The sequence below is a fragment of the Anopheles arabiensis genome, chromosome X, assembly GCF_016920715.1.
Source record: "Anopheles arabiensis isolate DONGOLA chromosome X, AaraD3, whole genome shotgun sequence".
Classification (NCBI taxonomy): Eukaryota; Metazoa; Arthropoda; class Insecta; order Diptera; family Culicidae; genus Anopheles; species Anopheles arabiensis.
This window is the reverse complement of record NC_053519.1, coordinates 14,157,234-14,182,805: the sequence shown is the minus strand read 5'-3', so window position 1 is coordinate 14,182,805 and position 25,572 is coordinate 14,157,234. Positions and strand designations below refer to the sequence as shown.

The window sequence follows — 25,572 nt, the reverse complement described above, 5'->3', positions numbered from 1 at the left end:
CTCGTGCCTTGAACAGAATGTGGCGCTATAACGCCCGGTCCTGTGCTGCAGATCTCCAACTCGAGACACCGATCATCCGCAAGTCTGCCTCGACCTGGTCAAGCTCGCTGCGCCCCTCTCCTCCGCGTGCCTGTTGGGTCCCTCCCTGGCTGGATAGATGACAGACCTGCTTGCTATATGTCCCACAACGGGCCTTATTAGAGTCCGGTAGAGCATCAGCTTTGTTCGCCTGAAGACTTGACCAGTTCGCAGCCACTTACGTAGACTACAGAAGGTGCGATTTCCGAGCGAGGTTGCGTCTCCGAATTTCCAACGATGTGTCAGAGTCACATGTGACTTGGGATCCAAGGCATCAATGAGTATGAGATGTGTTCTGCAGTTTATTTCACGGCATTTCCGCAAGATCTGCAGGGTGTGAACAGCTGAACAGCGTCCCTCCATGAAGCCGGCTTGATACTCCCCTACAAAGGGGTAGCAACCGTTGGAAGTTGAGAGACGATTTGGTAGGCGGCAACCTGTCGCCTTTTTTGAAGGCTGGTACAACGACAAACTGGGGCAGTTCTTCCATCTCCCAAACTTTGCCTATCACCGAATGAAACACTCGAGTTAGGCTCTCGAGAAGAGCTCGCCCGCGACCTGATCATCACCCGCAGCTCAGTTACTTTTAAGCTTCCGCATCACTTGCACGACTTCGTAAAGAGATGGAACCGGGTCATAATCACCATGCCCTGGTGCCCCAAGTGGTACTCCCGCATTCATGCTCCTATTCATGAAGTCCCCATTTAGGTGCTCCCTCGAACATGTCTATGGCAGGCTCACTGGCCCTACGTTTCCGGTTAACAAGCTCATAGAGCTTTCGGGTGTCACCAGACCGGTGGAGCTTCTCATGGTCCTCAGAAGTTTGATGTTCCTGTGCTCTCTTTTTCCTCCTGAAGACCGAAAGATGCCTATTCCTGGCAACCCTATACTGCTCCACGTTGGCTCTCGTTCCAGTTTGGAGCATTCTACCACAGGCAAAGTTCTTCTAGTCAAACCAGTCTGATGTTCATGACCTCATTCTAGCACCCGGACTGCCGGAGGCTGAGCTTTCCACTGCAAGGTGATTTTTAGCTCATACCTCCTCTATTGGTGCAATTCTCTGAAGGAAGTGCCATCTCTTTGCAGTCATAAACTGTTTGCGAAAAAATGAAAGACTACTTTTGATGGATTTCAGATCGTTTCATCGAAGGGGAGCACAACGCGAGCGCATTTGGAAGGAATGTTTAACACTTTCCTCGGCCATCGTCTCGTTAAAAGGTTTTGGTTGCTTATGTTGGTCGGTTCTAGGTAGCCTATAGGTTTTTAACCAAACATCTTTATGATTTTTTTAAAAATCGTATTAAAATTCCCACTGAATTTAATTTTATGTTCATAGCAATATTGCACCGGCATAAGACAGTCAAAATTGTATTTTCAGAATTGTTTTTTTTATTGCCATTGTTTATGTTGAACTGAGAATAAAACTAGAGCGAACCTGTTTTTTCCTAATTAAAATGTACACAGTCGACCCATTCAAATTTCTTCAAGTCCCGGCGCTTCAAGTCTACTGGTCACAATCCCACAATGTAAAAACGTGGGCAAATGTGTCCTGCGCGGAAATGCTTTCCAGAAAACGCGTCTGTATATCGTATTTTATAGCACCCCGTGCCGCACGGTAGGTAACCGCCAACAGCTGACGCACGGTGACAGCGCGTGACAGCTGCTATTTGTTGTTGTTATGAAATTCGTCTCCACACACCGACGCTCGCAGGCGGCTCTTTGCATAGAAACCCCTGAAGAAAGAAAACGACGCGGCTGTACCCCAGAAGTGGTTTCGATTCCGTCTTTGTGAAGCAGCTTTTCCGTACTCGGAGCAGCAAAAGGGTCTGGAAATTTCCACCACATTCACCTGCGAACCGGCGCGGTCCTGAAAAAGCGGAAGGAAACGCGTGCTTTTCCCTGGTGCACCCTCTCCAGCGTTGGTGGTGGTAATATATACAATAGCAGCGGCAAGGTAATGGTTGTTAAAAAAGCAAAAAAGGGTCGGTTATGATAACGATGTGTGATATACATTACGCAATGTGTTTTTCCGGCTCGTTTCACAGCATTCACAGACATGTTGCAAATCACGCGAGGCGTTCATACCGGCCGCGAGCTGCTGGCCCAGCGCTGCTCGAAGCTGATCGACAGCGTGATCCGTGTGGACCATGCCGGTGAGCTTGGAGCGAACCAAATCTACCGCGGACAGATGGCCATCCTTGGTAAGCAGCTAAAATGTAACAAGACACAGGCACACCACATCCGAAGCACCATTTATCGAACCCTCTCTCCTTTGCCGTATTGGCAGGACACACCAAGGCGGGCAAAACGATCCAGCACATGTGGGAGCAGGAGAAGGCGCACAAGGAAGAGTTCGACCGGCTGATCAACAAGTACCGGGTGCGCCCGACCGCCCTGCTGCCGTTCTGGAATGTGGCCGGCTTTGCGCTCGGCGCCGGTACCGCGCTGCTCGGCGAGAAGGCCGCCATGGCGTGCACGGTCGCGGTCGAGTCCGTGATTGTCGAGCACTACAACGACCAGCTGCGCAAGCTGATGGACGATCCGACCTTCACCGACAAGGAGCTGCTCGACAAGATCCAGCGCTTCCGGGACGAGGAGCAGGAACATCACGACACCGGGCTGGAGCACGGGGCGGAACAGGCCCCGTTCTACCGCGCCCTCACGGACGTGATCAAGTTCGGATGCCGCACCGCGATCAAGATTGCGGAAAAGGTGTAAAAAAATGGTCCCGGGAGTGCGGAGTTGATCTTTGTTTTAGGGTTTAGCAATGGGCGAGCAGCTGAAGGCAGGCACTTCATCCCTTTGAATTCGAGAATGCTTTGTGTACTTTTCTTTGTCGGAATAGTTTCGTACGGTGTAGTGAACCCCATTGCGCACCGTTCGTGTAGAGGGTTTTATTTGTTTATAATAAATATGTTTTAGTAAGAAAAGCATTTTCGAGCTTTACACATTTGAATTGCATTCAACTCGGCAAGGTGAATGTGTTACCAGGGAGTGAATATCATTTATGCGATATGATCAATCATATACGATGAAACTGCCTAAATTCTCGTTGATGAAAATAGAATGGCAATTCCAATCAGATTTTATGTTGTGGTCAAAGTAGGCCATATCATACCCATAGTTGCTGTATCGGATACTCCAGAGCAGTACATTCAGAGCAATGAGCTGATTTATTTATCCTAAGTTGAATAGCTCTCTGTACTGTAGGTCCCTTTAGGATTCGCATTAGAGAGATTTAACTGTTGTCAATATTCGAGTTTGTGGTTGGTGATTCGAATACAATGTTCAACGTTTTCGGTTGGTCTAATTATAGAATTCACTCATTTGCCTTGCTTCATTATTTCTCATTGTTTGATTTGATTTGATTCGTTTGAGATTCAGTACTCCATGCATACTTTTCAGCCAGTTTCCAGATGTACTGAGATATACCAATATATTCCTTTGAATTGAACAGTTGCTAAGGAAACGTAAAGCATGGCAAATCAGTTTAGCTTGGATTGAACCTACTCGTCGGGTATTGAACCTGACCCAACCCGAACTCGCTGCGCCAGACGTGTCGGAATCGCTTATGTTTTCTCGTACCTACTGGAATCGTAGCACCTACTCAACGTTCTTATATAAATAGTTCGTGCGGGTCTGGAGTAGTGATGAGTAAAGTTGGCAAAAATCCGGAGTCGACTTCGATCCGACTCCGATAAATTCCGAATCGACTCCGGAAGATAGGTCCGGCTGCAATATTCGGAGTAGTTCGAAATCGTCCGAAATGGCCCGGAGCCGTCCGGAATCACCCGGAGTCGTTCGGAGCCATTCGGAATCGTTCGGAGACGTCCGGAGTCATTCGGAATCACCCGAAGCTGGAGTCGTCCGGAGTCCTCTGGAGTCGTCCGGAGTCGTTCGGAGTCGTTCGGAATCGTCTGGAGTCGTCTGGAGTCGTCTGGAGTCATCCAGAATCGACTGCAGATGGAGTCATCCGGAGTCATCTGGAGTCGGCTGAGGTCGGCTTGTGCTCGCGCAAAGTGAAAGATAAAAAAACACAACGAAAGGAAATGTCTGATTACAAGCACATTAAACCACACGGCTCCTGTTGCCTCCGACCAACTTCGATTCCGAACGACTCCAGACGACTCCGGACGACTCCGAACGACTTCGGACGACTCCGACTCCGGGCGACTCCGGACGACTCCGAACGACTCCGGACGACTCAGACTCCGGGCGGATCTAGTGGTTCCATTTTGCCGGAGTCGGAATCAGACTAACAATAGTCGGAGTCGGATCGGAGTCATGGGTGCGCTCCGTGATGTTGGATATGTCGTGATGTGCTGTATCACTAGTCTGGAGTCGGCCGGAAAGGACTGAAATTGACCAGAGTCACGGAGCTGGAACCGACCAGAGTTAGTGTCGAGTTGGAACCAGCATTTCATTTCCTTTCGATTTGTCGTCTTTTGATTTTCCCATGCGCTTGGTAAACAGGCCTTTGTTGCTAAGAATAGCGCTTAAAGACGACAATAATGATTTGCGACAGCATCCATGGACCGACCGTCTAAGATTGATTGACATCGGCTTACTCCGACTCCCGTAAACTCCGGTCGATGCCAACTCCGGACGAATCTGATTCTAGTCGATACCGACTCTGGATGACTCCGATCTCGTATAATTCCGTCCTCGTATGACTCCGACTCTGGACGACTCCAGACGACTCTGACCGACGAAGCATTCAAACGACTCCAACTCCAGACAACTCTGGACGATTCCGGACGGCTACGGATGAGGATGGTCAGACCTATACTTTCCGGAGTCGGTTCAGACATTTTCGAATTCGGGATGGAGTTGACGCAGGAGTTTTGCCAACTTTACTTATCACTAGTTGAGACGCACGGTCTACGCAAATGAACCCTAAAACAATACGCCGTGCGAGGGACTATGCTGCTTTGGAACTCAAATCTCAAATAAGAGCAAGAGAAGATCTCCGGATCTCAAGAACGATAATTTGGAGCGTCGTTCATATGCACTTTGGAACGAAATTTTTATGGAATTGCCTGGGAGGACATTCGTATATGTTTGCTATGAGTCGAAAGCAAAGATATTTCGGAAAATTGAATTTAAATGCGTACTACGAAACTTCCGATACCTTGAAACCTAATATGCCGGCAAGCACAACGATTCGTAAATGATTTCAGCCATTCCAATTTACAAATAAGAAGGTTCAAATTGCAATGATAGCATATCTAGAGCCTCGCCAGCTAGTAATATGAACCTGAACGTGTCCTTTGCAGTCCCAACTGTTCTCCAAAATTCTAGTCCGAGAGCATATTAAAAAAAAAAACAAATGTAGATATATACACATTACCGAGCAGTGCGCGCGTCGCGGCATCGCGCCCTACCCAGACAGGAATGCAGCAAATTACTTTATTATATCACCATTTGTTTCGCATATCGTATCCAACTAGTAAATCGTGCCCTTGTGGCTTCTGTTGCGCTTCTCCCGCTGGCAAGATATGGTGGAGCAACCCAGTGACACTGTGGCGGCGGCGGCGGCGACGCCCCGTATGGCTTCCTCCTTCTTCGACACTTTGTACACCTGGCCTGACTGAGGTGAGTAGTCGCGAGTGACTTGAATGACTTGTGCCAAAGTGCACACTACTAATCTCGCAGTCACGTGAAACCCTTTACGACGTCGAGCCCAAAAGGGATGTTTGCTCTATTTCTTTGGAAGTCTTGCTGGACCACCCCCACCACCGCCCGTATCACCACCACCGCCGGCTCCGTTGGTGTTGCGGCGCTTCTTTTCGCCTGTTTTGCGAAGGGAAACAATTGGAAAATGAAGGTCAAATCGGTTAGCTTGCTTCCACTGCTTCGGCATGGGCGCATACTTACGCTGATTGCAAAGCCGCCCGTACCAGCCACTGTCGCAGGCGCACGTATGGTTGGGCTGGCAGAGTCCATGCTTGCACGGTCTCTTGCAGGTCGAGCGCTGCCGGCGCCCGATCTGGCAGTGATCGCCGCTCAGGCCCGGCTTGCACCGGCACTTGTTCACTCCCCGGCACTTGCCATCGTGCAGGCACGGTATGACGCACTTCGCTAAATTGGATGCATGCAGATGGATTAATTCTTCGCTCTCAACAACCCCCCCCCCACCATACTTACAGTACTCGCAGCGCAGCCCGTAGTAGCCCTTGGTGCATTCGCACTTGTCCTTCTGGATGCATTTGCCCCCGTTCTGACACTTTTCGGCACAGATGCCTGCCGAAGAAAGAGGGTTTTTGGGAAATGGGTAGGTTTGTGACGGATGCGTTCAGAGAGAGAGAGAGTGTGTGTGTGCTAGTTTGTGTATATTACCTCCCTCGCAGTGCCGGCCCTGGTAACCGGGCGGACAGGAGCAGGTGCCCGGTGCGGTACAGTTGCCGCCGTTCATGCACTGCGGGTAGCAGAGCGCCGTCTGGCAGTACTGGCCCATGTAGCCCTCCGGACACTGGCAGATCTTGTCCTCGTTGCAGACGCCCTTGTTCGCACACTTCTTGTCACACTCCGGGTCGGGTCCTTTAGGTGTGTGTGTGTGTGTTGTTTGAACGTTGATCGTAGGCGCAGGATCGTCCCGACGTTGGTTTTTATCATGTGTTTGGATATTTGTTTTCGGAGTTTTTTTTTTTTGCATAGTTTATATTGAAGGGAAGGGGCACGTACGTTTTGTGTGCGTGTGTGTATCGGTTTCGTTTAAAATTTTCATTTAAATTTCATTTTTTTTTTATTTCATGATGGAAGGGGGAAGATTGGGAAAGGGAATCCGGAAGTGGGAGGCAATGGAGGTGGAAAGATTAACGAAGGGACATGATTGGTCAAAACAGCCACACATTCGTGTTTCGTACGCGCCAACACATACACGCATACGCGGAGAAAGGACACAGTTGGCGCGCACCAAAAACAAAACCCATAAGATACGAAAAAAAAAAAATCCCGGAAATCCAGCCAGCAAATTGCAACCAACAACAGGGGTTGGGAGGGCACGATTGTTACGCCCGCCGAGTGAGAGAGCCCACAGCGTTCCGAAAAAGAAGCGGGAATAAAAATTAAGAAAGTATTTTTCAAATAAACGCGGCAAAACACACAACGTCGAAAACAGAATAAAAATAAAAATAATAATAAAACACGAAAAAAAACAACAGAACAAAAAAAAACAACAGAGAGATAGAGAGAGAGAGAGAGAGAAAAAAAAAGCAAAAAGCTAATGGAAGCTGTGACTGTGGGATTGTTGTGGCGGCTGATTGCGCTTATTTGTTGTTATTTTGAGTTGCGCCGTAAGCGAAAAACAAGCAACGTCGCCGGCCTTTGCTACGAGTTGGGTGAAAAAATACTTCTTCTTCTTCTTCTTCTTCTTTTGTTACTACGTCTTCCACCCCCAACAACCATGCAAAGCTTTCATTTGTACAAAAAAAAAAGTCCCCTGAACAAAGCGTGTTGGAAAATAGAGGCAAGCACGTGCTTCCGGGCATTTCCGTACTCGAACTTTCCACAATCCTTTCGAGTGTGTGGATGTGTATGTGCTTGATTTTTAAAGAAAAATAGTTCCCTATTAATTTTGCACCCGATCGAAGGGCCGGTATCACAATTGCCGAAAAAAACATGCTGTTTATAAATGGCGCACAAATCCGTGTCTGGATATGGAAAGTCCGATCTTCCAAAAACAGGTCCCAGTCAGCATAGGAAGGGTGGGGATGAGGTAGGAGGATCAAGCGGGCAGGGTCAATTTGCAGCATTTGGTGTTGGATTTTTTGAGCAATTAAGTTTTATGTCTTTGCTTTTGTCAAAATTAACGATCAATTCGATCATCTCTGACCGGTTTTTTTAAGGTCCGCTCGTCAGAAAAGCGCCATTAAAGCAATGCTGCAAAGTCACACAAGTGAAAGGGTTTATGGGGTCGGCAATAAATTTGCAATAAAAGTCGGTGGGATATAGGGGAATGCTCCAAACAAGCAATGGAGCTTATGGTGAGGAGCTCAAGCTTAGACCCCACAGAACCCCACACTTGGAAGTTGGATTTAAGGGAAGGGACTGCAAGCGAAGGATGCAAAAGGGTAGCCTGAAAGCGTGTGTGTGTGTGTGTGTACCACCATCATGCACTAGCTCAGAGGGTAGAAGCGGTTGATCTGCTGCGGAAATGAAGGCAGAAGCGGAAGAAATGGGATACGGCTCAAACACTTGCTCATCACGAACCTGAAGGATGTTGGGCGTGCATAAAATGGACTGGAACAGGTCTGAACAGTTATCTAGAAACTCCCTGGAAGCTCTGGAATGGTTCAAATGATTCCATCCCATTTCAAGAATTGCAAAACGCTTCCCAGACATTGGAATGTTGGACTTTAGGGACTTTACCGATTCCAGCTGATATATTCCCAGGATTTGGGAATGGGACGGGAGCACACAGATCAACCAAGTAACCCGGAGTAGTATTTCGTGATCAGCATGGGAACAGAGGCGATCAGCGCATTATGATGTGAAGAGCACAGTAGTTAGCAGGCCACAATTGATAAAAAAGCGACAAGCATGGAAGGAACATGGAACCAGGAGAGTAAGGTGGGAAAAGGGGGTGAGGGAAGGGGTATGATAATGAGCGGGTCGGGATGGCGGGGAAACAAACATAATAGATAACAAATACAAATACAAAGGCAAATACAAGAAAAAGGCATACGCTACCTTGCGAAGAAGATGTTAGAGTAGAAGATCTTTCATACACACCTCTATGTGCACATTCCTTACGTAGTTTGATGCGGAGAGGCGTGCCGGGGACCGGTTTGCCTTTCCGCGTTTGGATCAGGAGTCCAATGCTGAACATTGCGATGCCCGATACATTACCGGAGCATGGCAGGATCACACTGAACTCTGCGCGCGTGGGATGGGTTTTTTTTTTCGTGGAGGTTGAGGGAGTTGGAGGTCAAGAAGATAGGATGAAAAAAGTAGGGAGAAAGAGAGAAAGAAAGAGAGAAGCACAAATGAGCACGATTAGTTACTGCCTTAGGTGTGTATGTGTGTGTGTGTTTGTGTGCAAAGGGGGAGTCCTTGACGCTACCTTGCGCCCTGGCGTGGTAGCCTTACCCTTGGCGTTCTTCGGCACGCGCCCGGACGTTTTGATCGAGATTGTCGGTGGCTTGAGGATGCTCTCGTCCACCGACATCAGCCGGTCGAAGTTGTAGTAGTACTTCTTCGAGCCCGCCTTCCACGTGAAGTTGACGCTGCTCACCTCGGACGGGATGACCGGCAGATACTGGCTGAAGTTCGGGTCGCGTATGTGCGGCGACACCCGCCCGTTGTCGATCGCGTAGATCTTCATCGCGACGCCGCTGAAGATCTTCACCTGCTGCTCGTTGATCCAGAGCGACAGGTCGTCCTCGTACGGGTCCTGGTAGGTGTAGTAGTACTCCTGGCGTGTCTGCACCACCGGCAGCAACAGCGTGCAGACCAGCGCGACCAGCAGCAGCAGCGCCTGCTGATACGCCTGACCGGTCGCTGTGTCAATCATTTTGGTTTCGGATTGCACCGGGGGTTCGTCGCCTGCAGACTCAGTGGGTGATTGCTGCTTATCTCGCTCTCGTCGCTCTGCTGCTCGTTGGCTACTAGCGCTCTAGTGCTCTCTGGCAATATTGCTTATCTTTTGTTTTGTTTCTCCCGAACTTTTACGCTGCTGTCAAGATCAAGTTTGCTTTCCTTTTGCTTTGACTTAGCTATTTTTAACTGCTTTATCTTGTTTATCGATGTAGTGGGTGTGATGTGCTTTCTTGTTTGCTGTTAAACTGATTTTCTCCTTCTCTTGCTCTCAAACTCATGTCTGCACTTTACACATCCATTTGTGACAACCTGACACCTTCATCGAGTACAATTTCTTCTACACATAGCCGTATTCGTAGAAGACATCCTGTAGCGAAAAACAAAAAAACAAGACGAAGAAATGAAATCTATTAATCAAGTACTTTGTAATTTCAATGAGGTTCAATAGTAATGACAGATGTTAAACTAGTACCAACAGATGCACTGGAACCTACAAGGGAAGAAATGTTAGGTTCCCATATGCAGATCGTATAAGCCAGTCCTATTATGCGTTTAATGACATTAGACAAGCTTCTTGGATAGCTACAGTTGCTATGCCAATGAAGAATACAGAGCAATGTCAATATCTTCATATCGCTGACGTTCAACGAGGTCTTTAGTATGATAATCTAAAAACTGAGGAAAGAATATCTTAAATAAAGAAAGCTTTTCGGCAAATATTATTTAAATCCCAAATATGTTTGTTAATTCAAGCAACTTCAATACGAAAACGTCCGACGCAATACTCCATACCCGAGACAGGCCCTAATTTACGACCAGCTTGAATCGGTGCAAAGCAAAATCTTTAGCGTCTTGTGGCGAGACGTGATGCAATCATTACAATACAACCATTAAGCCATTAACTAAGGCAATCTCTTGGATTGCATTGAGCGGTATGCGTTCCGGGCACGTTCCTCCCAGCTGCAACCGTGCCCGAAAGCGACGATTCCGGTTGCGTTCAATTCCACTCGACCGCATCTAGCGTTCTAGCGAGACGTCGGTTTGTGGGTTTGTGGTGTCAATCCCGCCCAATGATCCACTTGCGTGTTGCATAGCGGCTGCGTCACGATGCCGGTTTCGGACCTAACCGAGCGACCCGGCGACGGTCAACCACTTTTTATTGCTCGTTAGAGATGGCTTTTGCACACTTTCGCTCTTCTTCCATGCGGCTTGTTGCTGCGGGCGTCCCACAACGCTGCACCAAAGGGGGGAGGAGTTCCCCGTAAGGCAGGGTAGCATCAGTAGAGAGTGAATTTATTACCCTAATAGCTTCATTCCGAAGTCACCCGGTCGCAAGGCCTGCCCAGGGGGTGGAAACAAGGGCTGCCGGAACTGCCCGCACACGGCCCGCACGCCCATGCAGCTGCTGGGCCAGACACACACAGGTTTTGTTGTTGTGAAACTTTGTAAAGCAGTGGGATAGAGACGAAGGGAAAAAACCCGTTTGAGACGGGAAACCAGGAAGGTTCTGTTTGCCTAGAGACATCCCGTGCACATGCGGGATGGTTTGCGATCGATAACAGTAAGATCATAAACTTTGCACACAAACACACATACACTCATGTTCTCGCACACACAATATATTTACACACACACACACACACACACACACACACACACACACACACACACACACACACACACACACACACACACACACACACACACACACACACACACACACACACACACACACACACACACACACACACACACACACACACACACACACACACACACACACACACACACACACACACACACACACACACACACACACACACACACACACACACACACACACACACACACACACACACACACACACACACACACACACACACACACACGCGCGAGCAAACAGCAAAATTGTCACTTTCAAACAACCGGAGAGTTCCGGTGGCCTTCGGCAATAAAAGAAATAAAACTCTGATGCAAGCGACGAACCCACCATTCCGCAAACAGCAATTTGCGTAATCGCATTAACGAGGCCCGCAAGCAAGGGGTAGAATGATAGGTAAGAAAATGAGGCGAACACTTTTTACACGCATAAGTTTTCACACCGTTTCAATGGCCAAAAGCAAACAAAAGAGTGGAAATAGCAGGCGAAAAGGGTCAAATGTTGAAAGCGAAGAGCAACAAATATAAATAAATAAGAAAATAAACCGTCAGAAGGACACACAAAAAAAGAAGCAAAGAAAGTAAGAAAAGTGCAGACAGCGACCGACCCCTCACATAAAACCCGAATTCTTCGCAACACCTCCCTCCGTTTCGTGATACTTACTTTTGCAGCAGCCTGCGTGGGTCTTGGGTTCACAGGTAGAGGTGAGTCCTCCTCGGTGCAGCCTCACGGGACAGGTAGACAGCAGTGTTGTTTGATAGCCGCTGGTCGCTCCCGCAGATCTCCGCTGCGGGACGATCTCCAGGGACGAGCAGGAGCAGCAGCAGCAGTCGTGACGATCGGTCCTCCGGGGAGTCGTTCCAGCAGGTCGTCGTGGCTTTCCTCGGTTGCAAGTGGCTGGCGACTGGGCACACAGCAACACAACGACCAAATCCAACGATCAAAGCCCACCAAACAACCGAACAGAAAAATAATAAAATCGGCACAATAGGCTGGCGAGACTTCCTCTCGCCCAGACGGAAGAAGGTGTATTACGGGACTTCCAAAAAGGTGTTACTTCTCGACTTGTTCTGGGTGTATAGATATAAACGTTTTTTTTTTGGTTGTTGGATGCTTCTCCACTCTCTTTAATTGCCTTTGCAGACTGGTCCCTTATCTCTCGCGCGTGTGTTTGTGTGCTGTGTGTGCAAGAACCCACCAAATATTGTGAGACCGTGTGTCTTCGCTAGCGGTGCTTGGTGCGAACCGCTGGGTCCCTCCTTCAATCTCGCGATTTGAAAGAGGCAGTGCAGGGCGCGAAGGTTTATACAATCGGGGGTGATACAAGCGTTGATGAAGAGTTTGCTCCCCAAAATTAAAACACTTCCAACATTTTTTTTTGTTATCTCCTCATGCTGTCCTGGTCACCGCCGTATTGAACTGCTTGTACTGCGTGAGTGTGTGTGGGGATAGTTGCTAGCATCAGCGAGGGGTAGGTAGCCTTATTGCAACCGTCACCTTACACTTCAACCCCTTCAGTGCACGGGAGTCGGTCTGATTGGGGGGTGCGCGTGAAGGTGCATTACATTTTTGTTGTCACTGCTCCAATTTGTCTAGCCTCGGACGCACCAAGCACTCACTCTCTCTCTTTCTCTCTCTCTCTATCACACACACACAATTAATATAGGCACACGCACGTACGCACACTTAAGCGCATTTATGTAGCACAAATTTATTGGAGACACACGAGCGACGCACAGCGAATTATGTTGCGATGCTGCTGATGCTGCATGGGCCGATTGCACGATCGCACGGATTTCGAAATCGAACCTGGGCGCGTTTCGGGTCCCCAGTCCGGCTGATATGTGTGTCGGTGGCTGCTGAGGGCGCTATAAAACTGACACGAGTGACGTCCGCTGCGTTGAGTATTTATTCCGGGCCGAGGCGCAACGCTGTCTTCTTATGCCCGTGTCTTCTTTCGATTCTGCCGAGGAGTGTGTGTGTGTGTGTGTACGCGTGAGAGCAGACACGCGTGCACGCAGGGATCGGGGCGGGTGGGCGATTTCTATCTTGCTGCGTTCTGGAAAGCACCTTTCCGGACACTACGAGGGAACGGAGAAGCGATGCGCAGTGCCGCCGGGGATTTAAACGCATCGTGCGCGAGACAGAGACCACGTGCGCGAGAGAACACACGGGAGTAGACAGGAGAATAGATATAGTGAGATACACGGATAGAGAGAGAAAGAAAGAGAGAGAGAGAGAGAGTGAGAGAGAGAGAGAGAAAGAGAAATACAAAGCGACAGAGAGTCCGTACTCGTGTCGTTCGATCGGTCGTAAGCGGGAAGACGAAGAAGGTTGATCTTCAACAGTGCGGTCAGCAATTTGTGTAGCACCCTGTCTCGCTCGTGGATGGTGATCGTTAGGGTGTCCTTGCTTACCTGGAATCGCTTACCAGCCGCCGACCACTAATTCAAACTTTCCAGGTGGCAAGCTCTAAGCATCAAAGCATCAAAGTTTAACGACTTCCAAAATGTAGCATTTCGTCACTTTGAGCAATGGTTTCCACGGCGTGGTGTTTGCTAAAGCTTTTGGTAAATTTAAACTTTCACCGTTACCCATTCCAGTAATCCCGTGTTGGCCGGATCGGGATATACTGCTGTACACGTGGAGATTAGGCCCGTTGCGCTTGGCAAAAGCGCTCACTTATCCGCCGACCGGGTTGCTGTCTGAGCTGCAATAAAAGAACTGCAATAAAATCTTGTTCGAGCTTTTCGACGATCAATGTTCGGACGGTGGCTATAAGAAGAAATTGAAAATAGCTTGCTAAAACAAAGGATGACAATGTGTATCTCATTATTCAACAGGTGAAAGAATGAGAATACTGATCTCACAATGATGATTACGAGATCATAAGAAAACATCCATTGTAAGATCGGAATTCTTCGGAAAGCTATCGTTGAGCGGATGTGAAGCTTTCAATACGGTTCCATGGTGCTGCAAGCTGTTCGGTACTGTGCATATAAAAAATATATTACTTGAATTCATCGTACTTTTCCATTATAATCGAACCTAGCATTCCGACTAATCGTACTTTTCCATGCCAATCGAACCTAGCGTTCCGACCGCACCTACCGTTCCCATCAAACCTACCGTTCTCATCGACCAATCGTTCCGATTGAACCTACCATTCCGATCGAACCTATCGTACCGACCGAACCTACCGTTTCAACTAAACCTTCCATTCCGACCGAACCTACCATTCCAACCAAAACATACCGTTCTAATCGAACCAACCGTTCTTATCGAACCTATCGTTTCGACCGAACCCACAGTTCCGACCGAATCTACCGTTCCAACCAAACCTACAGTTCCAACCAAACCTACCGTTCCAATCGTACTTTTCCATGCCAATCGAACCTAGCGTTCCAACCGCATCTACCGTTCCGATCGAACCTACCGTTCCAACTGAACCTACCGTTCCGACAGAACCTGCCATTCTGACCAAATCTATTGTTCCAATTAAACTTACCGTTTTAACCGAACCTACCGTTCCACCCGAACCTACAGTTCCAACCAAACCTATCGTTCCGATAACACCTACCGTTCTAACAAAAACACTCCGTGTCAATTGATCCTACTTTTGTGACAAAATATACCGTTCCATATGAACCTATCGTTCCAACCGAACCTTCCGTTCTTACCTACCATTCTAACCGAACCAACCGTTCTTACCGAACCTATCGTTTCGACCTATTCTACCGGTCCGACCGAAGCTACCGTTCCGACCAAACCTACCATTCCGACCGAATATACCGGTCCAACCGAACCTACCATTCTTACCGAACCTACCGTTCTTACAGAACCTATTGTTTCGACCGAATCTACCGTTCCAACCGAACCTACCGTTCCAATCGTACCTATCATTCACACCGAACCTACCGTTCTAACCAATCATAACGTTCCAATTGAGTTTACCATTCCAACCGAACGTTATGTTCCGTCCGATGTTCCCACCGTAACAATCGAACGTATCGTTCCGAACAAACCTACCATTCCGACAGTACCTACCGTTCAAAAATGTCCATTAGATCCATTACAAATGACTCCAAAACTCCATTTGATCTGTTTGCACTCGTTTCCGTGTAGCAGCACCTTTACGCTCCGATATGTCCAAATCGCGGCAGAATTGAAGCAGCGCACGTAAACGTGAGGTAACCGGTCAACCGGGCTGCTCGAACAACCGGGGCAGATTAATGATCCCGGATAAACGATGCCATACACTGTGCCAGATATTTCCTGGAGCTGGCCATTGTCTTTTTGTACCGAGCACCCGAGAGAGAGAAACATTTTTGTTGTGCCTTCTTCGTTGGGTTCACCGTACCTGTGTCGTGTAGTGTCCGTAGGCCGCGTAGTGAGTAGTGCGTTGCGTGCGTGTTTGTGTGACTGTGTGTGCCCATTGCGTGAATTAACATCACGCCCGTGTTCGCGCATTTTGTGTGTTTGTATGTGTGGATTGCTGTGTTGTTAGCCCATTTGTGATTTATAGTAACGGGGCACAGGAAACCTCAATATCCCGAACGGTGTCTCTAAGTGACCAATCTTCCAGCCGTCCCAGTGGCGCCGCGAAGGAAACCGATAATCATTTCCATTCCCGAACCGTAGTGAGAGAAAGAGACACACGCACACATATATATATATATTCAAAAGGAAGAAGAGTCTGTGATAGTAAACCGTCGAAAGTCAAGGCAAAAACCGAAAGCAACAATAGCATCCGCCTTCTTTGTGCTACTTGAATGAGCAAACACACATTTGCCTATTGCCTCCCCCCGCACACCTGTCTCCGTACGTGCTCGCTCGAGTCGCACACTCACATACGCACCCGGGCGTACACGGGCGGCGCTGCGGTGGCGGCAGGCGTTGCGGCGGTCAGCCATTGCTGAGGAGAAGGGAAAGAAAGTGACCGTTTCTTCTGCCTCTTCGTTATCGTCGTCGTCGTCGTCGTCGTCGGTTGGTGCTTCAATTTGCGTGCTTCTTTCTGCGGCTTCCGCGTCCTCCTAGAGCTTCGCTGCACCCGCGATTTCTGCGCGCAGCCAACCAACCAGCCACCAACCAACCACCACCCCGCTCGGGGCACCCAAACGCACACACACACACACACACCAATCAGCTGTTTCACCAAGATCAGCATACCGGAGCGTCGGCAAAAAAAAACCGGAGCGAACAATATCGTCCCTCCCCCCAGCGGGGTGGTAGTAGGACCTGCGTCGTGTACACCGTGTGCAAGGAAGGGGAAGGAGGGGAGACCGGAGGCGGTTGGCATTAATTTCGAGCAAAAACATATTCGCTGCAGGCCCCCAAAATGTGGAGCCCGACGCACATTCAAGTGACAGGTAAGTCAGGCGTAACGGTAGTCAACCCAGGGGAAGGTAGGAGATTGAAAGGGGTCGAGAGGGGGGTGGGGGAGACGGGTGAGGTGGTTGAACAAATAGAAGCGAAACTACATTAATAAATGCAACAGTTTTTAGAGTGGTGGAGCAGCCACAGCAGCAGTTGCGGGATGAGGAGGAGGAGGAGGAAGAGGAGGAATGTGAGTAGGGGTGACGTTGGAGTGCTAGAAGAGGACGGCACTCGGAAGACGTATTGGAATGCGTTAATGTGGTGGACGGCCGGTACAACTCATCCACCCCCTGCAACCCCTTCCCTTCCCTCCCCACCACCTCGTACATCGTTCTTTCGCCGCTGGTGGCTGCCCGAGTGGTGACCAAGCCCGTTCCAACAAGTGATGGGAAAAATGAAGTTTTGCCCACAAGCTCAGAAGTTTTCTGGAATCGGCTCCGGAATTGGTTCCGGAATCGGAATTGGCTCCAAAATCAGAATTGGATTCGGAGTCGGTTTCGGCATCCTCATGAGAATGGATCGTTTACAAGTAAATTTGGATTCTTTACCGCAATCCATACGTAGCATCATTGGATCGAAACGTCTGTTCTTCCGGACTGATTTCGCTTCTGAAACTACTTATTTCTATTAACGAACTGATTTTCATTTCGGAGTTAGTTTTGGTTCCGTTACCGGAGCAAATTGCGATTCCTAGGTCGATTTCGATTCCAGAGCCGATTTTGATCCCGAAGCTGATTCTGATTCCGGAGCCGATTCTGATTCCGGAGCTGATTCTGATTTAGGAATCCGCAATCGACTCCGAAACTGGCTCCGGAATTGACTTTGGAATCAGCTTCGGATTCGGCTCCGGAATCGACTCCGGAATCGTCTCTTGAATCAGCTCCGGAATTGGCTCCGCAATTGACTTTGGAATTAGCTCCGGATCCGGCTCCGGAATCGTCTCTTGAATCAGCTCCGGAATTGGCTCCGCAATTGACTTTGGAATTAGCTCCGGATCCGGCTCCGGAATCGATTCCAGAATCGACTTCAGAATCGGTTCCAGAACCTGCGGAATCGACTCCGAAATCGACTCTGGATTTGGTTCCAGAATCGTCTCCGGAATCGGCTCCGGAATTGACTCCGGAATCAGCTCAGGAATCAGCTCCGGAATCAACTCCGGAATCGACTCCGGATTCGACTCCGGATTCGACTCCAGAATCGACTTCGGAATCGGCTCCGGAATTAGCTCCAGAATCGACTCCAGAATCGGCTCCGGAATCGTCTACGGAATCGGCTCCGGAATCGGCTCCGGGATCGACTCCGGATTCGACTCCAGAATCGACCTCGGAATCGGCTCCGGAATTAGCTCCTGAATCGGCTCCGGAATCGGCTCCGGAATCGGCTCGGGTTTCGGCTCCGGTATTGATTCCGAACACGGAATCGGGTAGGTCCGATTCCGAGCTCCCACCACTAAATTCCATCCACGCCATGCGCGATTGTATTGTGGATGAATCATCCCTTCCCCGCTACAAGCACGCACGCACGGGCGGGGACATACACACATATACAAGTGTCGCTGGAGCCGAAAAGCGCCAGTCCTGTGATGGACGGATGCGCTGGGCGGGGTGGATGTAGGGTGTGAATCATCTCAACAGCCACACTTCTCAAAGGCCCACCCTTATCTTGTACAACCCTCTTGCGTACGGGTTGGCATTATCGCTCACCTGCACTAACCATCCCGCCTTTGCACACCTGAACTCATGTCTCGAGGCGAGGGCTGACGGCAAGTAAACACTTTAAAAACGTTCGTTTGCCCGCTATGACTTCGACGCTCCCAGCTGTGGGGCTGTTTTATAGGAGATGCTTGGTGGCTGCGATTCCGCACCACACCTCTCCGAACGACAATGGTCAGGAATGTGCATTCACCCCCCCCCCTTTTGGGCACACGCGTTGGGAGCAACGGGTCGTGAATGATTTGCGTAAATTTAATTGCAGTGCTCGAGCAGTTGCACAGCGCCCTTTTCGATAAACTTTCGAGCTTACTTTGTGGCATCGTTCATGCTGGATAATGGTCAAGCATTGAAGAATGTCTAAGGGCATGACAATACATTTGTTGCCTTCAAGTTTTACCTCTAAGGCACCGATATTGGAGAGCGTGTCACAATGTTTGCACCTCACACGCACCTTTGTAGCTGTTGAAAAGGCTCGAACAATTCGTACAAAAATGTGAAACACATGTAGAAATTAAATAAATTGAAGAGAAAAAAAGGTTGCAAAATGTTCCAAAAAAACGTATCTACCAACATAATTTACCTTTGTACCTTTTGTGTGTAAAAAGTAGTAATCGCTAAAGTAAAGGAATGAAAATGTAACTTTCGAAAAAAATTAAAAAAAAAACTAAATTATCTCTTGTGGCGCAAATCCGTCCCGGGGGATGTAGGAAGCTTTTTTGTTGTTTGTTTGCTGCGCCTACACCCAGTTTATTAAACACGATTATGCACGGTGTTGTATGTAAAGCAGATTTTGCCTTTAACGCACTCCCATTCTAGTTTGTTTGATTTTCTCCCTCCCGGTTCGGTTTTCCGGGCCACAAATAGGAAAGGAAAGAGGTAATGCCGAAACATGGGGATGGGGATTGGAGGGAGGGGAATGGGAAAGGAGGACGATTACTAATTAATTTAGGTTATGATTTGCACCGACGGGGAAACGCTGCGCCTGGAGATTGGTCGTTTGTTTCCACCGCAGGGAGGAGGCGGAGGATGGGGGCGAATCTCTCACGGAACCTCCGGAACCAGTGTGCCGTCATTTTTAATTGTACGGTTCTTTTTTTGTGTGTGTGTGTGTGTGTGCATTGGGTGCGATCGAAAGTTCGAGCAATTGTGTAAAGTTTATTTTTGATCGATATTTTATTTGGTAAAAGTAAGGCTCAGCCCTCTAAGTTGCATAGGAGTAGCGTTACATGCCTTTTAAAACACCCAAGCAGCATTTTTGTAGAGGTTAAATTTCGATGAAAATATAAGTATTTTGCTTTAGGATAAATTGATTTCAATGAGTTTTAATTCATAAATTACAAGTAAAATACAGTTTATTATTTTTCAATAATGCACTAAGTTTTAAGCGAAATAGTCTTAGAGTTTAAAGTTCTTAAAAACTTAAAAGCTTTAAATTGGAGTAACATCAAATCACATACATAGATAAAATTGAAAAAATTCAGAAAAAAATCACACGTGTTATGTTTCATCGTCTTCCCTGGTCAAACCAAATTCCACGTCCTTCGTATAATGTTCGGTGTTTACTATTTGGCTTAGAGACTTTACAGCATAGGAGAACTATGGCTCAGATAACTTTTATGCATAAATTATGAATTGGAGATTTTGATGCACCTGACATTTTAAATTTTATTTGCTTTTCTACTCCCTCTAGAGGTCTTAGAAGTAGAGAGCTACTAAGAAGCCCTTTTAGATCAACTGGTTTTGGTGCCAATGATCCACTGCTCAAAATGATTGATGTGTGATGTCAAAATGAAATGATCAAGTTAGTTCTAGGGCCATACTTTAAACTTGTACTCTGTAAGCATTAAGTCATTTAGACATACTGCCCGATAACTTTGATTCAAATAAATAAATAAATAAATAAATAAACATTGCCAAAGTAGAAAATGTTAAGTATTGAAAGTATATTTAAATATTATTGCCTATTCAGTTTACGTTTATGGCCATTTTGAATGATAATAGCTTTGGGCGCGAGGGCTCTTTTTTAAGGGCGCTTAACGAGGTAAATAAATACTTTTATAATATTCAATGTTCTAGTTTTACCAATAGGTTGGCAAATAGATACATTAGTTTTTTATGATAAAATCCATATCCATGTTTAAAATTGTTATAATAGTAATTCTTAAAGAGGTTATCACTCTTATTGATATAAAAAATAATAAGATAATAATAATGCTATAACTTTTTTAAACTCATTAATTATCAATGAGTCCAATCTTTAAAAAAGATTCCTAAACTTCTTTTTATTTTTGTTTAAAATTGTTCTTTTCTCATTATCGAATAAAATAATCAATATTATGACATGATTGATTATCTATCAGTTTGCTTATCCACGACGGCGTTCAAAAAATGTTGCCTGGGTTTGCGATAAACAGGAGTTACGTGTAACGCAGGCTGAAGAATGTAGAGGGCTGAGCCTTACTTTTACCTTTTATTTAATGTGTTTAAGAATAAAACTAATTTTTGTCAACAATAATGTTCGCATATTTCAAAAGGGCCGTTAGAGTTTTTTTTTTAAATATTGTTTATAATAGTTCAGGATCATTGAAGTTTCATGAAATGCATCCATTACAGAAAAAATGTAAATTATACTTCACCAAAACTAAATTTCAATGCTTCTACACCGGCACATAGCGATGAAGCGATACCGGGCAGATCCATAATCGTAGCACAACAGTTGCGGCCCGCCGTACCCAATGTACCTTAACTGGCCTCATTTTTATCTTGCTTCAAAGCACACGAATTCGTTCCACTCGAATCTCCTCCATCCCGCTGGTTGGTTTTATATGCACGCTGCCTGGCCAAGATTTATCAGGGAACTCTCTAGAAGAGGAAGAAGAAGGGAAAAAATGGGGAAAAATGTTTCCCCCTTCACTTTGATCGGGAAACGCATGCAAAACTATCTCTATCAACCAGAAGCAACATTTTTTTTTCTTTAATTCGTTCACTTCGTTACAATAATTTGATTTTTTGTTTCGGGCTACGTTGCTTAAACTATGTTCAACCGTCGCCGTCAGCGCTTTTTTTGATTCCATTTCGGGGGTTTGAGTTGCTTTTTTTTGAAGAAATAAACACATCACATAATCGTTTTTTTCCCACACAGATTATTTCCCGTGAATAATTGCTACGATTTTGGCTAAATACAGGGTTTTCCAGGTGTTCTCATAGTTGTGAGACACTTTATTGACTCTCTCTTATGGGAAATGATCTTAATGTAATGGGAATTGGACTCTTTAACGCATTTGTTGACAAATCCAATAGGAATTTACAAGTAGTCTGCCCGAAAAAGGCGCCATGGAGTCCAATTTCAATCATATGAAGTTCACTTCCCATAAGAAAGAGTTAAGGAAGTGTCCCACAACTATGATAACCGCTGGAAAACCCTGTCCGAAAGAAGAGGAAAGAAGGAGTGGAGGGGCGGGGAGAGAGCAAATACTCTAAAATGAAGAGAGCGAGATTTTGGGGAAGAAATTTAATATCACGATACAAAAAAAAAGAAAAAAAGCGCAAAGAAAGATTAATTTTATTTCTCATCGCACCTTTTTTTTGTTCTGTTTTGTTTACAGTGCAACGCGCCAAAGGGCTGCTGATCAAGGGCAAGGGCGGCACGAACAACTGCTTCGTCATCATCGCGCTCGGCAAGGAGAAGTACCAAACCTCGATCAAACAGAAGGCGCCCGACTCGGTGATGTGGAATGAGGAATGCGAGCTGTAAGTGATGGTCCCGTGTGCGTGTGTGTTTGTACAACAGCATGTGAAACCGTTTGCTCCCTTGTTTTGCAGGCAAATCCCGACGCAGGGCAACCAGGCCCAGCTGGTGCTGACCGCCCTGCACCACAACAGCGTCGGAATGGACGAGTTTCTCGGGCGCGTCGTGCTGCCGCTCAACGAGATGGAGGTGTACGAGCGGCCGCGCGCCCGCTGGTACAAGCTCGAGAGCAAGGACCGGGAGAAGAAGAAGGAGAAGGACCGGGGCGAGCTGGAGGTGCGCATCTCGTTCACGGTGAAGGCGGGCTCGCTGACCGACCTGAGCAAGAAGGAGAAAAGCAAGAGCTCGATCAGCAATCTCGCGTCGAGCGTGGGCGGCTCGCTGCTCAGCATCGGCGCGATCGAGAAACGGAAAGGGCTGAAGAAGATCGCAAAATCGATCGGCTCAAAGATGCACATCTCGGGCATCGGGAAGAAGGAGGGCCGCAAAAAGGACGAACGGGACGGTGGCGGCGGGGATGATTCTTCCATGTACAGCGGCAGCTACTCGAGTCTGGCGGGCGTGGGCGGTGCCGCCAGTGCGACACCGTCGACCGCCTCGCTGCATCCGTCGTCGGGCGGGCGGCAGTCGAAGCAAACGTTCGGCGATGCGGACCCGGGCGTCATCAGCGAGGACGAGGACGAGTTCGTGCTGGACAACTTGTCGCACAAGAGCTCGAACGGGTCGCTGAATCTGCGGGCAAGCGCGCCGGCAGCGACGATGACGACCACGGCGGCGGCGGCGGCGGCAGCGGCGACCCCGTTTACAACGCCCAACACCAGCACCACCGACTGGTCGATGCGGGAGCGGGATGAGAGTGTGGCGGGGGAGACACCGGCAGGCGAGAAGGTGGACGAGTGGGAGCAGAAGCTGTACGGGAAGCATCTCGACATTGGCAACACCGACTCGCTGAAGCGGCGCAGCTGGGAAAGCTCGCGCGTCATGCTGTCGGCCCGCCGGGAGGAGGCGGACCAGCCGGAGCAGGAGCAGGAGCAGCAGCAGCAGGGGGGCGTCGAGCCGGCGAAGGGCCGCTCGGTGACGGCACCGACCTCTCCCGAGCTGGAGGGCAAAGCGAACCGTGGCAGCGTGGCAGCGCCGGCGGCCGCCGTACCGAAAGCGCTGCCTCGGGCCGGTTCGCAGGCGAGCGTGGGCCGGCAGTCGCCCGCGCCCGCGGACGGCAAGCCGGAGAAGGAGAGCTTCACCAAGAAGCTGAAACACTTCGTGAAGGAGCACCGGGGCGGCGGCCATCGGGCCGATTCGCTCGAGAATCTGTCGTCGACGGCGGGCGGGGCGATGATGGCGGGCGGCCACAAGAAGCACCACGGGTCGAAGCAGCACGGGTCGGGCGGCACCGCCGACCAGCGCATCATCATCGGGGGCGAGAACGGGGAGCAGATAGCGGCGGCGGCGGCCGCTGCCGCCGCTCTCCCAGCGCCAGGCCATGCTGGCCCAGGTGTCGCCGGAAACGCTCGCCAAGTACGAGGGCAAGTCGCGCGAGGAGGTGATCAAGATTGCGCATACGCTCGAGACGGAGGTGCACTACCAGAAGCAGAAGGTGAAGGAGCTCGAGGACTACCTCGACAGTCTGCTGCTGAAGGTGATGGAGTGCCACCCGAAGATACTGCAGAACCCGTACCAGAAGGCGGCACCGACGAAAAGGTAAGCCAGCTTCTTCGATGCTCTCCTCTTCGATAACTGTGCATTAATGCCGTTTGTTTTTGCTCCCCACGCCCACAGCGGATGAATCAGGTGACTTCCCGGGCAAGCTGAAGGAGGTACACTGGTGGACATAAAAATAGGAAAAAAATTTTGTGTGTTTTTTTTTGCGTTCACTAGGTGTGTCATCGCCAACAGTTCGAGGCGTACTGAATTTGCAATAGCCTACTTATCTGAGTTTTGAGTGCCGGCAGCGTTTTGCGGCAGTATAAAAGGAGAGCCAAACAGAGGAGCGAAAACACATTCAGGGGCTATATCGTGAGAACGTGCCGATCAAGACAATCTGCAAGGCGTTCGGCCGTTCGCGGACGTTTGTGGACAACGCCATTCATAGCGAGGCTACGGGTAAATCGACAGGTCGTCCGCGAAAAACAACGGCCGACGTTGACGCGCAGATTGTTGAGATGATCAGGGCGGATCCTTTCAAAACTTGCGCTCGTATCAAGCAGGAGCTTGGTTTGCAAGTTTCGGCGAAAACGGTGTCTCGCCGTTTACTCGCCGCTGGGTTCTGTGCCCGGAGACCGCGGAAGGTTCGTAAGCTGCAGCCGCACCACGTAGAAGCGCGCATTCGGTTTGCCGAAGAACATTTAGCTGCATCCATCTTTTGGTGGAGCAAAATCATTTTTTCGGATGAGTCCAGAATCAATCTGGATGGTTCGGACGGCATTAAATACGTCTGGCGCCTTCCTAATCAGGCGTATCATCCGAAAAATACGATAAAAACCCTAAGTCACGGAGGCGGCCACGTAATGGTGTGGGGTTGCTTCTCCTGGCACGGCCCGGGTCCTTTGTTCCGTATCAACGGGACACTGAACTCGGAAGGGTATAGAAAAATACTTAGTCGTAAGATGTTGCCATACGCCCGACAAAAATTCGGAGACGAAGAGCATTACATCTTTCAGCATGATAACGACTCTAAGCACACATCGCGAACAGTTAAATGTTATTTGGCAAACCAGGATGTGCAAGTTCTACCGTGGCCTGCGTTGAGTCCTGACCTCAACCCGATTGAAAATCTGTGGTCAACCCTCAAACGTCAGCTTAAGAACCAGCCTGCACGTTCAGCCGATGATCTATGGACACGCTGCAAGGTTATGTGGAAACGCATACCCAGAAGCGAATGCCGTAACCTCATCGGCGATATGGCCAAACGCTGTCAGGAAGTGATAGCGAATAACGGTCACCACATTGACCGTTAGAATGTGTTTTCGCTCTGTGGAACACCACAACACCTCCTCCCAACCACCACTTAAACAGTCCTTTTCAGGGCTACCAAATATTTCTGACAAGAACTCTGTCTTTCGGTCACAGAAAAAAGTTCCTATTTTTATGTCCACCAGTGTACCGTCTCCCCCCATTGCGTCCTACCGAAAGGGAAAACGGCGCTGCAGAGCTGGCGACGGCGCGATGTGGCCGTTCGAGTGTCGTGGGGCGAACGGGGAATAGTATATATATGTGTGTGAATTGTTTGTTTGAATTGTTTTTAGTTCCGGGACCAATCCATTCCAATCTTATGTACCAAACCAAGCCCTCTGAAAGCATTTTTTGTTTGTTTGCAACGTGCAAAGTTGGCCCATCTCTTGCGGATACCACCTCCTCCTCCTCCCTTCCCATCCCTTCCGCGTCTCGCACGCACCACCACATGTGCCGATTGCGATTGTACGCGATTGTAGTTAAAAAATATATACATAAAATCGTAAAAA

General features: G+C 48.5%; 3 protein-coding genes across 4 annotated transcripts; 2 read left to right on the top strand and 1 right to left on the bottom strand.

The window, feature by feature from the left end:
* The first annotated feature begins 1,741 nt into the window (after positions 1 to 1,741).
* On the top strand, positions 1,742 to 3,024 carry LOC120906643 (5-demethoxyubiquinone hydroxylase, mitochondrial). Its single transcript, XM_040318475.1, has 3 exons — positions 1,742 to 2,032; positions 2,124 to 2,279; positions 2,366 to 3,024. Exons 2-3 carry the CDS (start codon positions 2,135 to 2,137, stop codon positions 2,794 to 2,796), a joined length of 576 nt encoding a protein of 191 aa, XP_040174409.1. The 5' UTR covers positions 1,742 to 2,032; positions 2,124 to 2,134; the 3' UTR covers positions 2,797 to 3,024.
* A 2,392-nt stretch (positions 3,025 to 5,416) lies between these two features.
* LOC120906264 (protein shifted-like) lies at positions 5,417 to 13,365 on the bottom strand. Of its 2 annotated transcripts, none has more exons than XM_040317809.1 (7): positions 11,942 to 13,365; positions 9,169 to 9,985; positions 8,812 to 8,955; positions 6,418 to 6,618; positions 6,226 to 6,321; positions 5,956 to 6,159; positions 5,417 to 5,871 (listed from the first exon to the last, which is right to left on the bottom strand). In XM_040317809.1, the coding sequence occupies exons 2-7, from the start codon at positions 9,590 to 9,592 to the stop codon at positions 5,780 to 5,782; spliced, it is 1,161 nt and encodes a 386-aa protein (XP_040173743.1). In that variant the 5' UTR covers positions 9,593 to 9,985; positions 11,942 to 13,365; the 3' UTR covers positions 5,417 to 5,779. The 2 variants fall into 2 exon arrangements, with proteins under 2 accessions (XP_040173743.1, XP_040173742.1); XM_040317808.1 differs by having other exon boundaries at positions 8,770 to 8,955; positions 11,942 to 13,364.
* Positions 13,366 to 15,528: 2,163 nt separating this feature from the next.
* On the top strand, positions 15,529 to 23,951 carry LOC120906414 (rab11 family-interacting protein 5). The gene is given in 5 exon segments (XM_040318084.1): positions 15,529 to 16,647; positions 21,972 to 22,116; positions 22,189 to 23,590; positions 23,592 to 23,812; positions 23,891 to 23,951. Coding segments are annotated over 5 exon segments (1,806 nt in total). The 5' UTR covers positions 15,529 to 16,616; the 3' UTR covers positions 23,898 to 23,951.
* Positions 23,952 to 25,572: the final 1,621 nt, after the last annotated feature.